General features: G+C 40.7%; 2 protein-coding genes across 12 annotated transcripts in view; one reads left to right on the forward strand and one right to left on the reverse strand.

Moving 5' to 3' along the window:
* Positions 1 to 1,750: 1,750 nt before the first annotated feature.
* C2H9orf78 (chromosome 2 C9orf78 homolog) lies at positions 1,751 to 9,019 on the reverse strand. 2 transcript variants are annotated; one of them, XM_012553971.3, is made up of 10 exons: positions 8,779 to 8,869; positions 7,922 to 8,391; positions 7,719 to 7,778; positions 6,907 to 6,958; positions 6,494 to 6,564; positions 6,170 to 6,247; positions 5,698 to 5,895; positions 5,393 to 5,529; positions 5,103 to 5,201; positions 1,751 to 4,364 (listed from the first exon to the last, which is right to left on the reverse strand). In XM_012553971.3, exons 2-10 carry the CDS (start codon positions 7,969 to 7,971, stop codon positions 4,273 to 4,275), a joined length of 837 nt encoding a protein of 278 aa, XP_012409425.1. In that variant the 5' UTR covers positions 7,972 to 8,391; positions 8,779 to 8,869; the 3' UTR covers positions 1,751 to 4,272. The 2 variants fall into 2 exon arrangements, with proteins under 2 accessions (XP_012409425.1, XP_003757448.1); XM_003757400.4 differs by lacking the exon at positions 7,922 to 8,391 and having other exon boundaries at positions 8,779 to 9,019.
* A 74-nt stretch (positions 9,020 to 9,093) lies between these two features.
* Positions 9,094 to 18,496, forward strand: part of USP20 (ubiquitin specific peptidase 20) — a 49,026-nt gene continuing 39,623 nt past the window's right edge. The window contains exons 1-3 of one of the 10 annotated variants that reach the window (XM_031954812.1): positions 9,094 to 9,173; positions 14,992 to 15,209; positions 18,196 to 18,333. The gene's annotated coding sequence lies outside the window, so the exon portion shown is untranslated. The other 9 variants (XM_031954813.1, XM_031954807.1, XM_031954811.1 and 6 more) reach the window with 9 other exon arrangements.

An 18,496-nucleotide genomic window follows, 5' to 3' on the forward strand; every position in this document is an offset into this window, starting at 1 on the left:
GCCTCCAAGATCTCTTACAGGCCTAAGATTCTGTGATTCTTGATACGAAAAATTGACTAGATGGTATTACTGCCTCCTACATACTAAGTGTTAGGAATACAAAGATTAAAAATGAAAATATGCCCTTGAAAATGTTACAATGACATTCAATATATTGAAAATACATCTTCACAGATATATAAAATATATATTTTTAATACCTGATGTGTAATTTCATGGTATGCAGAACTCTCCCTACCAATGTAGATTGGCTTGTCAATCAGCCATCAGTCAATAAACATTAAGTGCCCATTCTGTACCAGGCAGGGTGCTCAGGGTTAGAGATACAAAGAAAGGTAAAGCAAAATCCCTGCCCTCAAGGAGCACACAATTTAAAGAGGTAGACACACTAAACAAACGATAATCAATGGACAAATATGGAAATTTAAGATTATTGTACATGATAATCAATGGATGGAAGGGACTAGAATTGAGGAACTGAAGAAGGTTCATATAGGTGGGGACTTAGCTAGGACTTGAAGTCAGGAGGTAGAGATGAGGAAGGAGAACATGCTAGGCATGGGAGCAGCCAGAGAAAATGCCCACTGAAGAGATGGAATGTCTTGTTCAAGGAAAAGCAAGGAAGCCGATGTCCCTGAATACTAGAGCATATGATGGGACAGAGAGGTGGGGGCCTTTGTTCTAAGACATAGTTAAGTCAACCATGTCAACTCTACTACTTATGAATGAAATGCCTGGCTTATGAATGCCAGGGTGAGGGCTCACACCTACAAAATTGAGATAACTGTCATCTTCAAGCAGCTTATAATAGTTTTTTTTAAATCGTTTTCATATCACCCATTATATCCCAATGTTCCTTTTTTGGGGAGGACCCCCCCCAGAGAACCTTTCTTTATAATTGTAATAAGACACTGACCAAAGAGGGTTCACTCCTCCTGAGGTTAATTGCCCGTTTGATAAGCTTGCTTCTCAGTGTCAGCTACTACAGGAAAGGAAGGGATTACTTTCCTACTCAGCATACCCTGGCCATTTTATTTTCATTTACTAATTACTCAACAAAAAAGGCTTTTTTAATTGCCTGCTAAGCCACAATGCATTAGGGGGCCACACAGGTTTTTTTTTTTTTTTTCCTTATGGTGGACAAAATAATATCTGCTCTTAAGCATCTAGATAGTAGAGGGAGCACCAGGGCTAGCAACCTGGTCTCACACCTGGCTCTGAATAGGTTTTTTTCTTTTGTCCACTTGAGTGTGTCTTTCTTAATTTTAGGTGATGCATTGAAAATGAACTAAGTTAAGGACTCTGTAAGCTTTGAAAGATCAGAAGAGTCACAAGTGAGCAGGGATCTAGACTCTATCCTAGAGTCTGTCATTATCAGCAGCAGCAGCGGTAGGGAAGCATAAGCATTGCTATTTGGAGTGAACTGCCTGACCTCGTCCCAGCAGTGGTTGGATTAATAAAGAAGTAACTTTTCCAGCAAGTAGCCCACATTCCCAAGTAGGCTTGTGGGGCAAATATTTCCTGGCAGCAGCTCTAATCTGAAGCCCACTGTCTTCAGGCACTGAAGTGGTACAGACCCCATTATGAAAGGGATATTTGTATTTCTGACCAATGTGTCTTCTCAGCAAATATCCTTTGGTAAAAGCTAACTGATATTATTGGTTAAATGATATGGGGATGCTCATCACTGGAGCAATCGATACTAATTGGGGAATGTGTTGGAATAGGGGATTGAGTCAAGAATATTAAAGACATTTCCAACTCCTCAGGAGTTTATTCCTATTAACCCAAGGAGAGACAGAGCCCGCCTTTTGGGGACCTGTCTGCAATAGGGAGGCAGAGTGGTAGCAGGAGCTGTAATAACAATACCAAATGTTTAAGGACTACATAACAATAAAAGAGGAAAAGAATACTGCAAAACTACACAACACATTCATGATATCTGACATATATGCAGTGTCCACACCCACAGTCCTCCACATTTGTAAAGATGGTATCTTCTAATACCTCTTCCTTGGGTTCAAGGTTGGTCTTCATAATTTCACAGTATCCAGTTTCCATTGTTATTTCCATTGTTCAATTCATGATATATTTAATTTCCTGATTCTGTCAACTTCAGTTTATACCACTATAAACTCACCTTTGTCCCTATCTCCTCTAATTCACTACCATCCTTTTCATTTGTTCTTCTGAAAACTTTATTCAGATCAATACTACCATTGCTTTTGGAAAGAATATATCAATTAAATGTTATTCCCCTCACCACCTTTAAGACTTTGCAAACTAAAACAACCTTTCTTAGCCGCCACCACTTCCCCCTTTAGAATGTTACTCTTTGAAAGGCAGGGACTGTCTTTTTGGTATTTATATCTCCAGTGCTTGGCATACTGTAAATATTTGCTAAGTGCTTTTAAATACATTTATTTCAACCTTAGACTGATCCTTGGAGAAAAGTTCCTCACTATAACCATACTCAAAGCCTTTACAGCATAAGAGATTCTGCTAGAGTCTTCTAAAACCCAGGTCACCTCCTGCCATACACAGCATCAAAGCAGGACTTTTGTGGAAGCCAGTGCTCATTGAATTATCAGATCATGGAATTTTAGGGACTCATTTCCCTTTCTGAGATGATCTCTACACTTCTTTCTGAAAGGCACAATAGATACCAATTGTATGAGGGCAAGTCAATAAAGGAGTACTAATACATCTGTACTACAAAGACCACCACTGTGACCCAGAGCAAATCATTGAACCTTGACAAACCTCAGTTTCCTCACTTGTAAAATGAGAAGGTTGGATTAGACGACATCTATTCAAGCCCCATATCAACAATCTTATAATACAGCTCACAAATTTATAGCACTTCACAACTAATCACAAAACACTTTCCTCACAAGCCTATGAGGTAGGTAGTGTAAGTATATTATTAGTTTAATGAATGAATGAAAAAGCATTCATTAGATGCTTACTATGTGTTAATCTCAAAAGGCAAGGTGAATAATCCCTCACATTTGTAGAGGACTTTACATTTATTCTCTTGACAGGCCCTAAAATATTACATTTTGGACCTGACTTTCCTTGAATCAAAATTTTCAGCCTGTAGCACAAACTTTTGGGAGCATTTTAGGAGTTTTCAAGTCTCCTATCCCAAGATGATCACTGATTACTCGTTCCAGAAGGTCTGTTTTGAAAAAAAGGAAGCCTACAATCCAAGTGGCAATGTTTTTTAAAATCAAGTAATTTTGTGAAACATCAATTCCTTATAAATCAGGTTTTTAAAAAATATCTTTTGAGGGAAACTTGAAAGTCCATTGCAGTCACTCAGGTTCACCCTGGAGTTTAAGAATATAGAACCCTAGTTCCCTGGGCATCTGAAATGCCAGGCACCAGCAGATCTGGCAGAAGATAAATATCTCCCAGATAGATTTGAAGTGTCTGGTTTTAACTTCTATTTAAGAATTATGTATTATTTTATGTAATTATTAAAACATCCAGCTATAACTTCTTGATAGAGAAATAAATTGTATAGAACAACCAATAAGATTCTAGGAAAGTCCGAAAAGTCACTGTTGTCTCCTTAACTCTATCCTGGATTTCTTTGCTATTCTTGTTTTCTTCCTTTTTAAAAACAAGCACTATAGGGTTACAAAGTACTTACTTGATCTTCACAACACCTTTTGAGGTAAGGTAATATAGTTATTAATCACCCCATTTTACAGACAAGGAAAGTGTGGTTCAAGGGGAAAGGAAGACTTGCTCAAGGTCACACAGCAAGTGACAAATTTCTGTCCTGTGAATATTTCTTAAACAAGATTTCCTAACTAAGCTGTGGATCAATACCTGGGCATAAGAAAATAGTTTAAAGAATAAAATCGCATAAATCCTGTGCCTATTTCACTTGACCTAAATATCAAAAGAAAACCAACTTATTTACAAAAGAGATTTGGAAATAGGAACAAGAATACTATTTGACCAAAATAAAGGAAAACCTCACAGCTTAATGAGGTTAATCCACATCTTAAGAAAACTTGGCAGGTAACATGCAAGATCATTACATTCTAAGTTCATATGGTCACATTCATAAACATACTTATTTGCAAAAAAAAAAAATTAGAAATAATTTTTAAACTCAAGATTATAAAACTACACAGTCTAAAGAGATCTAAAAGAAACAAACTTTTCTTTCTGTGATATTTACACTGCATCTTGTACTTGACAAAAAATAAACTCTCTGCAAAAATCCCCTCCCCACCTACTCTCATTGAGTTAATATCAATATCGTCTGTTCATCTTCTTAAACTTCTCATAATGATAATCATCGGTTGCCTTTTCATTGGGGGGGCGCTTTCGATTTGGAGGAGACTCTTAAAAGAAAAAAAAAGAAGAAAAATATGTCAGCCATAGCTTAAAACTGAACATCTTAGGCAACAAATATCAGCAGTTACTATGTACTTGGTGAAGGTGGAGGGAAGATGGAAATGTTCAAGCAGGAACTTCCAGGACAGATTCCTGTGATTCTTTTGCTAGGGGATTCCCTATAAGTCCGAACTGGAGAGGAGAGTCACAGGAAATAAGAAATTCTTCTCTTTTGCCACTCTGATCATATGCCTCTTAGAATACAGCCAGGGGAACCTCCAGGCCAATCCCACCCAGTAACAGATGTCAAGAGGACCAGATCAAAAAAGCAGACATGGATTAAATAGCACTGTTTTAGGGCCAAAAATAATAGTAGTCAAAATAGAAGGAAAATAGAAAACTATGATTTTTTTCTATTTAGGATAAAAGGAAAAGCCTAATAGTGCTGGGCTTTTAGAGGTAAGGAAGGCAGGGCAGAGTCCCAGAGCACCTCTTCTCAGGGAACATGTTCAGGAGCAACTATCAATGGGGGCCCCTTGTCTGCTCAGTTTGCTGGGCTTTCAAGAGAATATGAAAAATTTTGAAAGGATTATAACAAAATCAGCCTTAGATAAAATATGCAGAACACTGTCTCTAGAAAAAAGTCTTTCCATCAAATGCCTTTTTCTTCTCTTTCCTGTCCTTGCCATTTGTCAAGGACTCTCCCCTAAACTCCAAACCAAGGAAATACAGACACTTGCTCTTACTCTCAGGTTCTGGCTTCTCTGTGTCTCCCACCCTGAGAGGTCGGGTTTTCGGTTCCTCTTTGTGCCTCCGAACTGGGGCGTTGAGCTCTTCATGATAAACTAATAGGGAATAATTGAACAACAAATTCAGCAAATATTGAGAAGCACCTATTGTGTGCAGCTCACTCACAAGTTTAAGGACTCTAAGTATATTCCTGCCCACACAGTGGAACAGAAGTATGAGAAAGGGTATGTGGTCCGGCCATTGTGGTGCCCTGAGAGAGGAAGGTAGGTGCCTAAGAGACACTTACATCGGTTGTGTTGCACATAATTCACAGCCATGTTTGTGGGAACAAAAGACGTTTCACTATCTTTTTTTTTGTTCTGTTGCTCAGCCAGTAGACGCGCCTTGGCATCTTCTGTCGAAATGATATTCTTTATTTTTGCACTGTAGGGAAGAGAAGGAAAAATCACTTAATCTTAAAATATGGGAAATTCAAAAGCAAGAGTTAAGACTGACACCTTCCCTCCACCCTCACCAAGTACACAAGAGACAGAGGATCATGAATTAGAAAGAAGCTGGGGGGAAGAGTTCTTTACAAAGATTTTAACCTACTCAATGCCTAAGTCCACCTCGGGAATGCCACTCAGCATCTGGTTGGACAGCATCTCTTCCGTTTTCTTTGCTGAGGAGACTCGGATGCTCTCGGGGAGTTCATAGAGACAGTCTTCAGCATTTTTCAATTTCACCTTCAGCTCTTCATTTTCCATAATTCCTTTCCTCTTCTTTAATTCAGTCTCAATGTATTTCATCCTAGAACATACCAAGAGACAGCAAGTAGCATACAAGGTAGGCTCTGATTTATCACTCTTTAGTTGGTCCAGCAGAAGAAAAAAATGTATTGAGGGGACCTTCAGGAACTACAGGGTAGGTGGAAAAGGTTGGGAGAGTGGAAGACAGAAAGGAAAATGATTTTGAAGCCTTCTAGAAATTTCAAAAATTTCTCTTGCTTTAGTTGGGAAATAAGATTTAGAATCCACAATAAAAAGGTAATCTGTTCACACCCTAGAGAATAAAAAACACTTACATGTCAGCATCTTCATCTCTTCGATTGGTTTCTGCTGAAAATGATGTCCCTAAGTTGAGATCCTCTTCTTCATTAATCCTAAATGGAAATAGAAGTATGGTATTGTTAATGTTGCTTTGGGGAAAAAAAAATTATTCAGTTCATTAAAAAAAAAAAAAAATACATCGAAGAATATTTTGTGAGTCCTTTTTTCACAGCTGCTGTTTCTTCCAATCTCTCTGAGGATGCAAGTGAGTCTTGCTACTACTTTGAGCAATCAAAACTGAGTACATTCACAGGGAGAGAAAATGTTCTCAACAGTTTCTAAAAATGTTTTCCACCAACCTGTCCTTGTTTCTTTCCTTAATTTTCTTCATGTCCACCATTCCTCCAGTGTTGATATTAAAGGGATCATCCTACCAAAAAAGAATGATGATAATGAAGACCAAATATGGTTTGTAAGTTCTGTGAGGGACAATGATCATTTCTTATTTGTGTTTTTTATTACCCATAGTATAATTATCAGTGTTTGAACAGTACTAAGTGCTAGACTCTAACACTTAGGATCCTGAATAAGTTATATCAATAAATGTTGGTTGATATAGAATAGATAACCTTTCTAGAGGACAACCTACTTTCTGGAGGACAAATATGCTTTACTGAACTATAAACTACACTTTTAAAACCTACTAATCTTTCAGGATCATCCTTCCTAGCCATATATCATGACATTCATCAAAGATGTCAGCAAAACTCACCACTAGAGTTGTTTCTTCCTGTACTTTCTCCCCAACCAGAAGGGCTACAGCACTGGGGAAAAAATGTGGGTACAACTCAAAGACAGAAAGACATAAAGCAGTCAATTCAAAAATTCATTACCCAAGCTGACAAAAAAAAAAAGTTCATGTGAATAATGGCAGCCAAAAAGGCATGTTAGGAAAGATTATGTTTAAAAAACAAAACAAACAAAAAACCAAACCAACAAGACTAAAAGTGATACTAGACTTTCAACTTTACCGGTAGGTTCTGAGGATTTAGAGATAACCTCATCCAAAACTCCATTCCCTCCCACCCAGGTCACAAAGATAAAAAGGGCTAGTACTTGAAACTAGATCTTGTGATTCCAAATCCAGCCCTCTCTGTACTACTTCCGTTCTCCATGATCTTTCCAAATACCATTGAGAGGGGCTCAAAATTTCTGCCAGTTCCTTCAGTTCCATAGGATGTAAACAATAAGATCATGGTATCCCTCATATTCTCTAAATATTTTTTATCATATCATTTTCAATGCAAAGGCCATTCTCCTTGGCAGAGAAAACTGAAACAAAATACACATTAAGCACCTCTTTTGTGTACTCTGTCTACTTCTCATTCTGAACTATTGACAAGCGCCTAGAAAAAACAGGGGAAGCCAGGTAGTAGATGAAATGCCTTAGTGTACAGTTTAACAGGGAAGATAGGCTATTTCAAATAGTTGTACATTTGTTACAGCATCACACAAAGAGGATCCAGACAGACTTTTCCTCTTTTCTTCTGACCCTGGTCCACAATCCAAGGTGGCCGGACCTACCTCACCCCTTTAGGTCTTCTCCTCAAGCTCTGAACTTCTTTGGTTTCCTCCAGTTTCAACCTGAAGATAACATAGAGAGATGATTAAGCAACTCAAAAATCAAAATGAAATCAGGTCTGGTTATGGAGAGCTCTAGTCCCTGGCTGCTCTTTCCCCCGGGGTCTATATTTCCCACTAAAGCCAGGTTAAGGGCATTTTCTTACCTGCTGTGGGACAACAGCCCCAAAGTGTGGCAGTTTTCAACCTTACCCATGTGTGTGTATCTTCATAGGAGAGGATTAGGGGAAATGTAAAAGGCGTGTTAGGGATTAACTTTCGTTGCACCGACAAATTAGATTTCAGCATCTCTCTCATTCTCCCCCTTCTTCTCCTTTACTTCCTGTATGTAAGACTGTCCCCTTCTCCCCAAAGAGAGAACGTTTAGTACATCTCCCGTCTACCGTGGGATGGGACATAACACACGTATCCGTCTCTCTATGTAAGAAGGAGAATGACGTTCCCGCTGCCCGCTTCCCGGGGCATTGTGGGGAGCGATGCAGCCGGAGGCCTTAAAGTCCCGCAGTCTGTCAGGGACGGGACAGTCACCGAGGAGAGCGTGGCTGCACTGGGGGCGACGCCGGGAAGAGAACCCACAGTACATACTTCAGGCACACTATGCACTCAACGCAGCCGTCTGTCAAGACACCGGGCACATAGTGAGCATCTAAGGCCCGGGATACAGAGAAGGGCCGAGCCAGAGTCTGTCCTCAGAGAGAAGGCCTCCTCCGGCAGGCCGGGAGGCGGGCAGAGAAGCCAGTGAGGGAGGGAAGCTCCCCCCGGCGGCTCCCGCACAGCCTCGGGGGCACTGGCCCGGGGGGGAGGGGCAGCGGAGACCACCACCCGGAGAAAAGCGAGATGTCAAACAAAAAGGCTCGGGGGTGGGGTCGAAAGGCGCTGCCCCCAAGGCCAGGCAGAGACCTCCCGGGTCTGCGGGGGCTCCCGCCCGCCCAGGCAGGGGCTCGGCAGTTTTGCGGGGTCTTGCTCCTCCGCCCCGCAGTCCGGCCGCCCCCTGCCCACTCACCGGACTTCCTCAGGGTCCTCGTCCGAGTCCGAGTCCGAGTCGCCGCGGTGCTTGCGGAAGGTCTTGCCGGGCCTCATGGCCCCCCGCGCCCAGGCCCCTGCCAGGCACGGCCGCGGGGTTCCCGCGCCTCGGCTCCCGGTCCGGACCTGCGCAGACGTTCGGGGCCGGTTCCGGCGCAGGCGAGTGCGGTCAGAGCTGCGCACCGAGTCCGCGGCCGCGGGCCCGCCCCCGGCTCCCAGGCCCGCACCGGGCGCTCCCCATAGGGCCGCGCGCTCGAGAGCCCGCCCCGCCCCGGCCGGCCCCGCCCCTGCTCTGCGCCGCCGCCGCCGCCGCCGCCGCCCGAACGGGGGGGGAGGGGAAGGAGCAGCGGCGGCTCGGGAGCCCGGGCTGCCCAGGTGAGTGTGGGCTCGCGGGGTGACGGACGCCAGTTATTCTGGGCTGGGCAGGGGAGGAGGGCTGCGAGCCTCTGCGAAGGACCCTTCCCCTGTCCCCGGCTTCCCTCCGCTTTCATTCCTCGCTCCTCTCCTTCCCTCCCTCCGCGGCTCATCCCCTTCCCTATGCCCCTCACTGAATTACCGTCTTCCCGTTTCTTTTCTCTCTCCTCTTCTTCTTCCCCTCCACTTGCCCCCCTCTCCTCTCTTCTCCCTACTCCCTCCACCCAAACCCCGCATGAGCAGTGGTCAAAGTAATAGCGAGGCTCCAAATCCCGCGCCCTCCCCCCCCTCCAAAAAAAGATGCTTTCCAACGGGTCAGGTTTTGGCAAAATAAGTCCCAGAGATCTCCTTACTGCTCCGAACCTAACGTCTCCAATTTGTACCGCTGGTTCTAGTACGTTTTAGTGGTTATTGAATTCAGACTGTACAGAACTGATCTATCAAAAAATGAATGGGATAATTTAAAATAATACTTTTAAAAGTAAATTTGGAGACGCAGATTTTCCCCAACATCCCACAGTCCTGAGAAGAAGTTTTTAAAGGAAAAAAAATTACACCTTTCCCTCCTGTTATTTTAAACCAAACACCACTAACATTTGCGTCAGGATCCAGACCGCTATCATCCCTAACCAATCAGCAGGGCGTCTTCTGTAGTTTTAGTTATATAGTAACCTAATGCAATTGGATTCTGGAAGGAGAAGATTCTGTACTTGATTTTAATATTTACTTGTAGGGGCCCTTGGCCAAGTTGTTTAATAATTCCACAGCTTGTTCTAATTCACAAATTCTGTGAGGATTATCGTCATCTTTTAAAAGTGGGTTTTTATTAGTCCATAGTAATTATTGTTCACTTTTTTTCTTTAAAAACCATAGGGGAGGTTATTCTGGTAGTTTGGGTCTTCAGCTAGCAAATTGTCCCAGTTTTAACGAAGTGGGTCCCCCTTTACCCTCCTTTTCAATTGCCTTTTTTCCCCCTGAGGTACTTGGGGTTACGTGACTTGCCCAGGGTCACACAGCTAGTAAATATTGAGTGTCTGAGAGGTCGAATTTGAACTGAAGTCCTCCTCCCTTCAGGACTAGGACGCTATCCATTGCACCATCTAGCCGCCCCCCTTTTCAATTGCTTTTAAGGTATGCACCAATGCTGATTTTTTTTTTTTTTTTTTTTTTTTTTTTTTTGGTGCCAGATCTCATATCTTTGAACTGCCAATGTTGACTCGTATCTGGGAAATATGGTATTTTTTTTCCTCAAAAGGGGTAAAGCTTAACCTGCCCTGAGCTACAACATACTACAATATATCATACTAAGCCTGTAAATGGCACTAGGTAATCTTTAAATATAGATGAATAGTAGATATTGAGACTGGATATCCTGTGTCAAAATTATCATTTTGTTTTGAGCATTGCTTAGCTAACTAGCCCCTCCAAAGGTTTTTCTCAACTCTAACTTTGGCTGTAATCTAAGCTCCTACATACTGACTATGCCCTTCAATTGAATAGGTAGCCTATCTCATAAGTTGGTACTATGACTAAATGATTGGCAAGTTTAGTGGAATTGGCACTGGACTACAAATTAGAAAACCTGAGTTTGAATTCTGGCTGTGCCGCTTGGTTGCTACATGAGTTTAAAGAAATCACTTAAATTTTATGCTTCTGTTTCTTCATCTGTAAAGTGGGGATATCTGTATTACCTACCTCACAGAGCAGTTGTGATGTAGATCATGGATGTAGACGATAGATATAAAGCATTTTATAAAGTGTTGTTTAATGTCAGCTTTTGTTACTAGAATTTAGATTTAATGTTTGTGGGATTGAATTGTGAGAATATTTTGATTTTTTTGTTTTGTTTTAGGAGAGATATTTGTATGGTTTGAATTGGTTAGCTAGCTGTTTGCTTAAAAAAAATTGGTTTAGATTAAAGGTCAGTAAAATTAATATTTGTCTTCAGGAAATTAGTATTTGTGGTTCAGCAAATTGGTACCATTTGTTCTGATTCCTTGTTTGATTGGTAGTATGGTGAAAAGAGCACCAGACTTGGGGTCTGCCATTAACTTTCAGGGTGACTCTAGCCCTCAGTTTCCCCAAGATGAACAGGTTACTAGCTGATGTATCATCATGGGCTTTCTACCTCTAAAAGACTACACATATATCTAAGTCCCTGTTTAAAAGTCTGAATGATCTCTCTAGGACAGAACTGTTTAATACAACACACACAGTCAGCATGTACAAGGCCCCCAATATTCCTCAGTATATTAGAACATGAAAATATAATTGGAAAATGTTTAACAAAATATATAAAAATATGGTTTTCTTAAGTCCGTATTTGTTCTAAAAAGATCCTTATGTTTGGTTTAGTGGCCTGGTTTCTATTTGAGTTTGACACCAGTATATAATACTAATTAAGCCAGATCAAAGAGCTTTACATATAGAGAATCAAATGAAATATATATATATATATACATATATATTTCATTTGATTCTCACAATGACCCTAACAAGTAAGTGCCCGTTATTATCCCCACTTAATAGATGTGGAAACTTGAGGCAGATAGGTTCAGTGACTTGCCCTGGGTCTCACAGCTAGAAAGTTTTCAAGGCCAGAATAGAACTCAGGTCTTCTGACTTTAGAGTTTTATCTACTGTACCACCTAGTTGCCAAGGAATGCCTAGTGTATATGTTATTTGTGATTAGGCTTTGGTGATTTTCCCTATCTCTATCCAGTCCTCTTGCACTGTATATGAAAACCCTGGCCTATCAGATCATTGTTTTTGTGCAGAACAGTAGTGTTAGGTACTAAAAGATTTTAGAATTACAAATTATGGTCTATGCCTTCAAGAAGTTTACAGTTTAGTTGAGCAGTGTAGATCCTCACAAGTTAAATCATTCCCTTGACTAGTATTTATTGAGTGCCAACTCTGGACAAAGTACTGTGTCAGTCATTGAAGATGATGAACAAGACCTATGCCCTACTCTCAGGATCCTTCACTTTAATGAGGGAAATAAGATAAAAGGAGTAGAAATAACAGCAACAATGTTTGTTTATTATATTGCTTTAAGTTTTAGGAAACATTTTCTTCCCAATAATTCATAACTATAATGCAAATTAAAATATCCCCTGTCCTTAGATTGTTGTTCGAATTTTTGTGTTCTGGACATCTTTGATAGTGCCTTGAAGCAATAAATATTTAATAAATGTTTGCTGAATCGAGTGTGTAAAAATATAAATATTCATGTTGAGTGTAACACTAAAAATATTTAAATAACAGTTCAAAGCAATACAAGATGTCATAAGGTCATAGCTGATTGTGCAGCTAATTATGTAGCAAATAAATGCACCAGGAGCCAGCCATCACTGGGAATTGGGCAGGGTTGAGCTAGTCCTTGAAAGCTTCTTGGAGAAAATAAGGGCTGGTGCCAGGTCTGGAAGGTTAGGCAAAATCCACATCAGGGGAGAGAAGGGAATCTTGTTTGCTTTCCCGTAACGGTCCTGTCCCCCTACCCCAGTTCCCCCAGGATTTCTAATACTCTAGTTGTCAGTGCCGGGCTAACACCACTCCTCTCTCCTCGGCAAAAAGATAGTATATCGCCTTGTAGAATATAAATTCCTTAAGGGTACAGACAGTTACTTTTGCGGGTTGGGTAGTGGTCTTTGACTTCCAAATGACTGGGAGATAATAGGTGCTAACTCTGGGGTTATTGACTGCTGACACAGGTTTGCTCTCAAGAAAATGGCAGTCCCCAGGAGGAAGGACAGGAAAGGTGTTTGGTTGCAAAGGCTATGATTACTTTTTTTTTTTAGTAAGGTTTTACTGATTATCTTAAAAAAAAAAAAGTCACCGCCACTTTCCAGTGATCCCACCGATTGCATCGGTAAACAAGTATAACAAGTATAGCCTACGCGCAACCCAATCTTCGGCCAGGCCTGAAGATGTATTCCATGTACCGCTCCTGAAGTCTCACATTTTTGCAGAAAGATTAAGCACGGTCCCCTTTCCCGGGAGGAGGTAACCAGGGCACTGGGGGAGAGGGCCACCCCAGTAAGCCCCAGGAGTCCCCGCCTCTCGGGCTCGGAGCTGGGATGCCTGCGGGCCCCGCCTCCGCCCTTGGCCTTGGAGCTGCTAGGCTTCTGCAGCTCGCTCCTCGAGCTCCCATGCTCCTGGGCTAGCTCTCCAGGTAGGAGGCACTTTTTCTGCGCCCCCTGCCCCTACTCAGGTCGTGGACCAGCCCGGCGAGGGGCCCCTCCTCCCCAGCCTTCCCTTGGATTCTGTCCCGGTTCTGAAGGGAGTCTTTCCCCCTCCCTGAGCCCCAACCTCTACCCACGAATCTGCTTCCCCCGCCCCGGGCGTAGTCCCGGACCCCCGGCCTCGGTCAGAAGGCGGGCGGAGCCCCGGGACTCTAGGGGGCCGCAGCCGCAGCCCGAGGCCGGAGAGGCGAAGCGAGGCGAGGCGGAGCCCAAGGAGGGCGAGGACCGGAGGAGGGGACCGGTGAGCAGCCGGGGCCCCATTTCTTCCGTTGGGGGACTGGGGGGGGGGTTGGTCCCAGGGCTTAGCTCACTGGGGTTTAAGGAATTGGTTGGAAATATGTGGGGGAGAGTAAGGAGGAAGGGATCAAAGGAGGGGGAAATAAAAGAATAGGGGGAGGGGAACCAAACCCAACGCTTTGGAGAGTTGGGGTAGAGGGATAGGTTAAGGGGAGAAAGGTGGGAGGACCGGAGGAGAGTTAAAAGGGGGATTGAGAAGGGTTGAGAAAGAAAAGGAAAAATGGGGACGTTGGTGAAGGTGAGGGCACGGTGGAGAAGTCTGGGAGTCATATTTGGGGAGGTGCTGAAAAGGTTTAAAAGTAATGGGGGATTGTGGATGGATGGATGGCCTATCTCCTCTCACCTCAAGCCCCCCTCTCCCCCTCCTCCCCACCAAATGAGGAGAAGTTTGGTAAATGGGAACTGTTTTGGTGGGAGAGAGTAATAAAACCTCGGCGGAAATGTGAGGTTTTTTTTGGGGGGGGGGGATGGGAAAGAGTGGTTAAGGTTAGTTAGAAGCAAGATATTGATATTTGGAAGATAGAATTGAGGAATAAATTGGGGGGGGGGAGGGAGGGAGCAAACTAGGCAGTTAGAGTTTGGAGCCGGGGATGGTTTAGGAGAGAGGCTGGAGCTGTGCTGGAAAGGGGATGAAGTGCATTGGTAATTCGGGTAAAAGAATTAAAAGATTAGACCTGAAAGCAGAATTATGAGAGTAGTTAAGAAATGTGTAGTATATGCAGAAACGAGGTAGAAACCAGAAGGAGCTGGTGATTTCCTGGCAGAATTAGTTAAGATAGTGTTTCCTTAGGGGCTGCTTCTTCAATCCTCTGTTTAGCTTTTGCTCTGCTGCAGTTCTTCTCTAAGTGAGCATCTATGGGTTGGGCCCTAGGTCAGTTAACCCTCCTTGGATTCATTTTACTATTTTTTGTTTACATGCTAATGGAAGTAATTCTGCAATTCCAAAGGCTGCTATCACAGCAAACACCTGTGTGGACTAGAATGATGCAGCAAAAGCTCTTTGAGAAAATGATGAGTAACACTCTGGGCAACAGGCTTCTGGGTTTGCTCATCAGTTCCTATTAAATGAGGAGCCTACTTGGCTTCAGAAGCAATTAACTTCAAGCTTAGTTGGTGCTTACTTGCAGCCTTGCCTTTCTTTGTCTACTTATAGACTTTTCTTTTTAGGTTCTATGAGTCTGGATGTTAGGCCTTGGGATTTGGTTCTAATTCCTATCTAAGTATGGTCTTCTTCACAGGGACTTTGGTCGGATTCTACATGTGATGTGTCAAAAGAAGAAAACATATTATTGATGGGTAGAAAACTTAGCATGTGGAATAATCCTCCTCAGCTCAAGGAATCATTTCTTATCAGGTCTGAACCACAATTCAAGGACTGTGGGGATGTGTACTTCTTATGTTATCCTCTTTCTGTATGACCTGGACAAAAGAGATGCCAATAGAAGCTATGCTTAAGGTAATTTAATTTTTTTCTTATCAGACACATTGTAATTTTAATAAATGACTATTTTAGGAAAGAAGTGATACAATTTATTATGATGACTGTGTCTTGTTACAATGAAAGAAAACCTTGGTAAAATAGATGGAAATAAAAGGTCCATCAGTAGTCAAAAGAAAAGAACACAATTTGAATCTACCATGATTATAAGTATTCCTCAACTTAAGGAAAGACTTTTTTCTTTCCAGCCTCCCCCCCCCATAATTAGGTGAGAGTCTTTTTCTTTTGTATACATGGTATGATAAATGTGGAATTTATATAATATAGAGCAGAGCTTATTAACTTTTTCCACTCCTGACCTCTTTTCAACTAAAAAATTTTTATGCAATCCTAGGCATATATATATATATATATATATATATATATATATATATATATATAAGTATATTAAATAGGGATACATATCAAACATTATTGATAATAAATCATAATTTTATTTTAGAACAATTTTCTAGTATAAATGTAATTTTTACCATTTATTAAAGAAAGCAAATTTATATACAAATGAGATGGATGTGTTTGTTTATTTTTATATAAAGAATTAAATCTTAGTGGAATATTATTTTGTCCTCATAGCAAAGATGGATACTGTTAATACTCTCATTTTACAGGTGGGGAAACTGAATTAGACAACAGTTAAGTTACTTATCCAGAGTCACTCAGATAGTAAATGTCTAGGGTCAGATTTGAACTTAGGTGCTCTATTCACTGAGCTATTTAGCTGCTTCCAAACATTTTTTGGTTCAAGTCAGAATTAATGAGGGTAATTCCAATTCTTTTTTTTTTTTTTAAAGCAGGGGGACTTAGCCAAGTTGTACAGATTAATCATCCTTACTATGTTTTCCAATTTATTTACCATACTATTGTGCAGTTTAAATGTACAAGTATGTAGCTTGCCAACCATAATAACTGCTTGCCAACCATAAATTATGATTTTTTTTTTTTTTTTACTATTTTGAATTTCCACCTCTGCCAAGGTCTGTTGCCTATATAAATTGCAAGACTATAACATGATTGTGAAGAGTTATTGATCACTGACAAACACTGAACAATGGAGCAAGGTGTTTTGTTAAGTTGATTGTTGTCCTTGGTGCTCAAAGACCAAAATGATATCACTAGGATGGGGTCAAGGTACAGAGTATCTAACTGTGGCTGCTTAGACCAATATAAGCTTGGAAGGCTCCACCACAGAATGAGCTCAAATACTTCATATGAACATTTGGAGTGAAAATATCTTTAAATTTACACATTGCTGTCTGTTAGAATAGGCTACATTCAGCAAAAAAACCTGGCCCTTTATTTCTCTGAGAAAAGAGAGTCCATCTGTGGCTTTTTTCAACAATAAGATGATTCAGGATAGTTCCAATGATTTTGTGATGAAGAGAGCCATCTATACCCAGAGGACTGAAGAAACCAAGGGTGGATCACAACATAGCATTTGCATTCTTTTTATTGTTGGTTGTTTGCATTTTATTTTCTTTCTCATTTTTTCCTTTTTGATTTGATTTTTCTTGTGTAGCAAGATAATTGTCTAAATATGTATGTATATATTGGATTTAACACGTTTTTTTTTTTTTTACCATGTTTAACATATATTGATTACTTGCCATCTAGGGAAGGGGATGGGGGGGGAAGAGGGGGAAAATTGGAACACAAGGTTTTGCAAAAGTTAATGTTGAAAATAAAATGTTCTGAAAATGTTTTGCATATGTTTTGAAAATAAAAAGCTTTAATTAAAAAAAAAGAATCAAAAAAAAAAAGAAAAGAAAAGAAAAGAGAGTCCATCCATGAGGATTTTGTTTCCTTCTCCATACCTCACAATCCCTCCTCATGTTCTCTTAGTTTTTCCTCCATTCTCTGAAAGATGGTGGCCTTCTCCTTGTTGAAACCAATCTCTCTTCTTGTGCTTTTGATCTCTAGTCTCTTCCTGGAATTTGTTCCCTTTGTCATTCTCTGCCTTTTTTTTTTTTTTTTCCAATCTTTCTATACATGGCTCCTTTCTCATGCCTTAAAACTTGCCTCATAATTTAAATGACCTTCACTTGATTCTGCTGTGCCTTTGAATGACTCCTATATCTCTTTCTTTCTCCATCAAATTCCTGGAAAGGGGTCACATAATTACCTTCATTTCCTTACCTACCATTCAGTTGTCAATCCATTTACAAACTCATTATTCTAATTTCTTAAAGATGACCAACAATTTCTTAACTGCCAAATCCATTGACCTTTTTTCAGCCTCATTCTTCTTGGCCTCTTGAAAGCTCTGCTTCTCTCTACTTTGATAGTCTCCAATGACATTCTCTCTTGATTTCCTCTCATTGTTTTTGAACAGATGTGTAATTTCATTGGCACAAGGAGCTTCAGGAAAGGGATTTTTCCCTGACACAACTGCTTTTCACCTTTGCAGCTATAGAGCTGTCTAGGGTACTGAAAGATTAAGTGTCTCATCCAAGGTCATATAACTAATATGAATCAGAACCCAGGTTTTCCTTATGCATATGACTCCCATGTAGGATCATATAATTGAATGTGGGAGTCATGAAAAATTTGACAACAATAAAAGGTATCAAATATTTTACAAAGATTTAATTCTTTATGTAAAAATAAATACATATATCCATCTCATTAGTATGCAAATTTGTTTTCATCTTTAATAAATGACAAAATTATAAACACATATATATACCAACTAATTATTTTAAAACAAATTTCTTTGATTTATTATCAGTAAACGTTTGATTTCTATGTCTTATTTTACATATCTATATACTCAGTCACATAAAAATTTCTTGGATGGAAAGGAATTGCAAGTGGAAAAAGTTTAAAAAGCCCTGCATTAGACCATACTTCCTCCTCTTCTGATCATTCCTCAGTATTCTTTAGATGGAACATTATCCTCCTCTTCAGTAAATATGTGCAACCCTTAAAACTCTTTATCCTCTAGTCTTCTTTCTAGATATCCTTTTGTCTTTTCTCCTGTGATCTCATCTGCTTCCATGATTATAGACAGATGACTCCCCAAATTATGTCTCTCTTTCCTGGAATCTCACCTGCATGCTGGATGTTTCCGTCTAGATGTCCTGTAAGTATCTCAAATGATGACAGAGCATATATTTGGAACTGGAAGGCATTTTAGAAATCATTTAAGTTTTAGCCCCTTCATTTTACACATGAAGAAACTGAGATTTAGATGTTATATGATTTGCTTAAGATAGTAAGTTGCAGAGTTGAGATTTGAGATCCTC

Source organism: Sarcophilus harrisii, chromosome 2, assembly GCF_902635505.1.
Source record: "Sarcophilus harrisii chromosome 2, mSarHar1.11, whole genome shotgun sequence".
NCBI classification, from domain to species: Eukaryota; Metazoa; Chordata; class Mammalia; order Dasyuromorphia; family Dasyuridae; genus Sarcophilus; species Sarcophilus harrisii.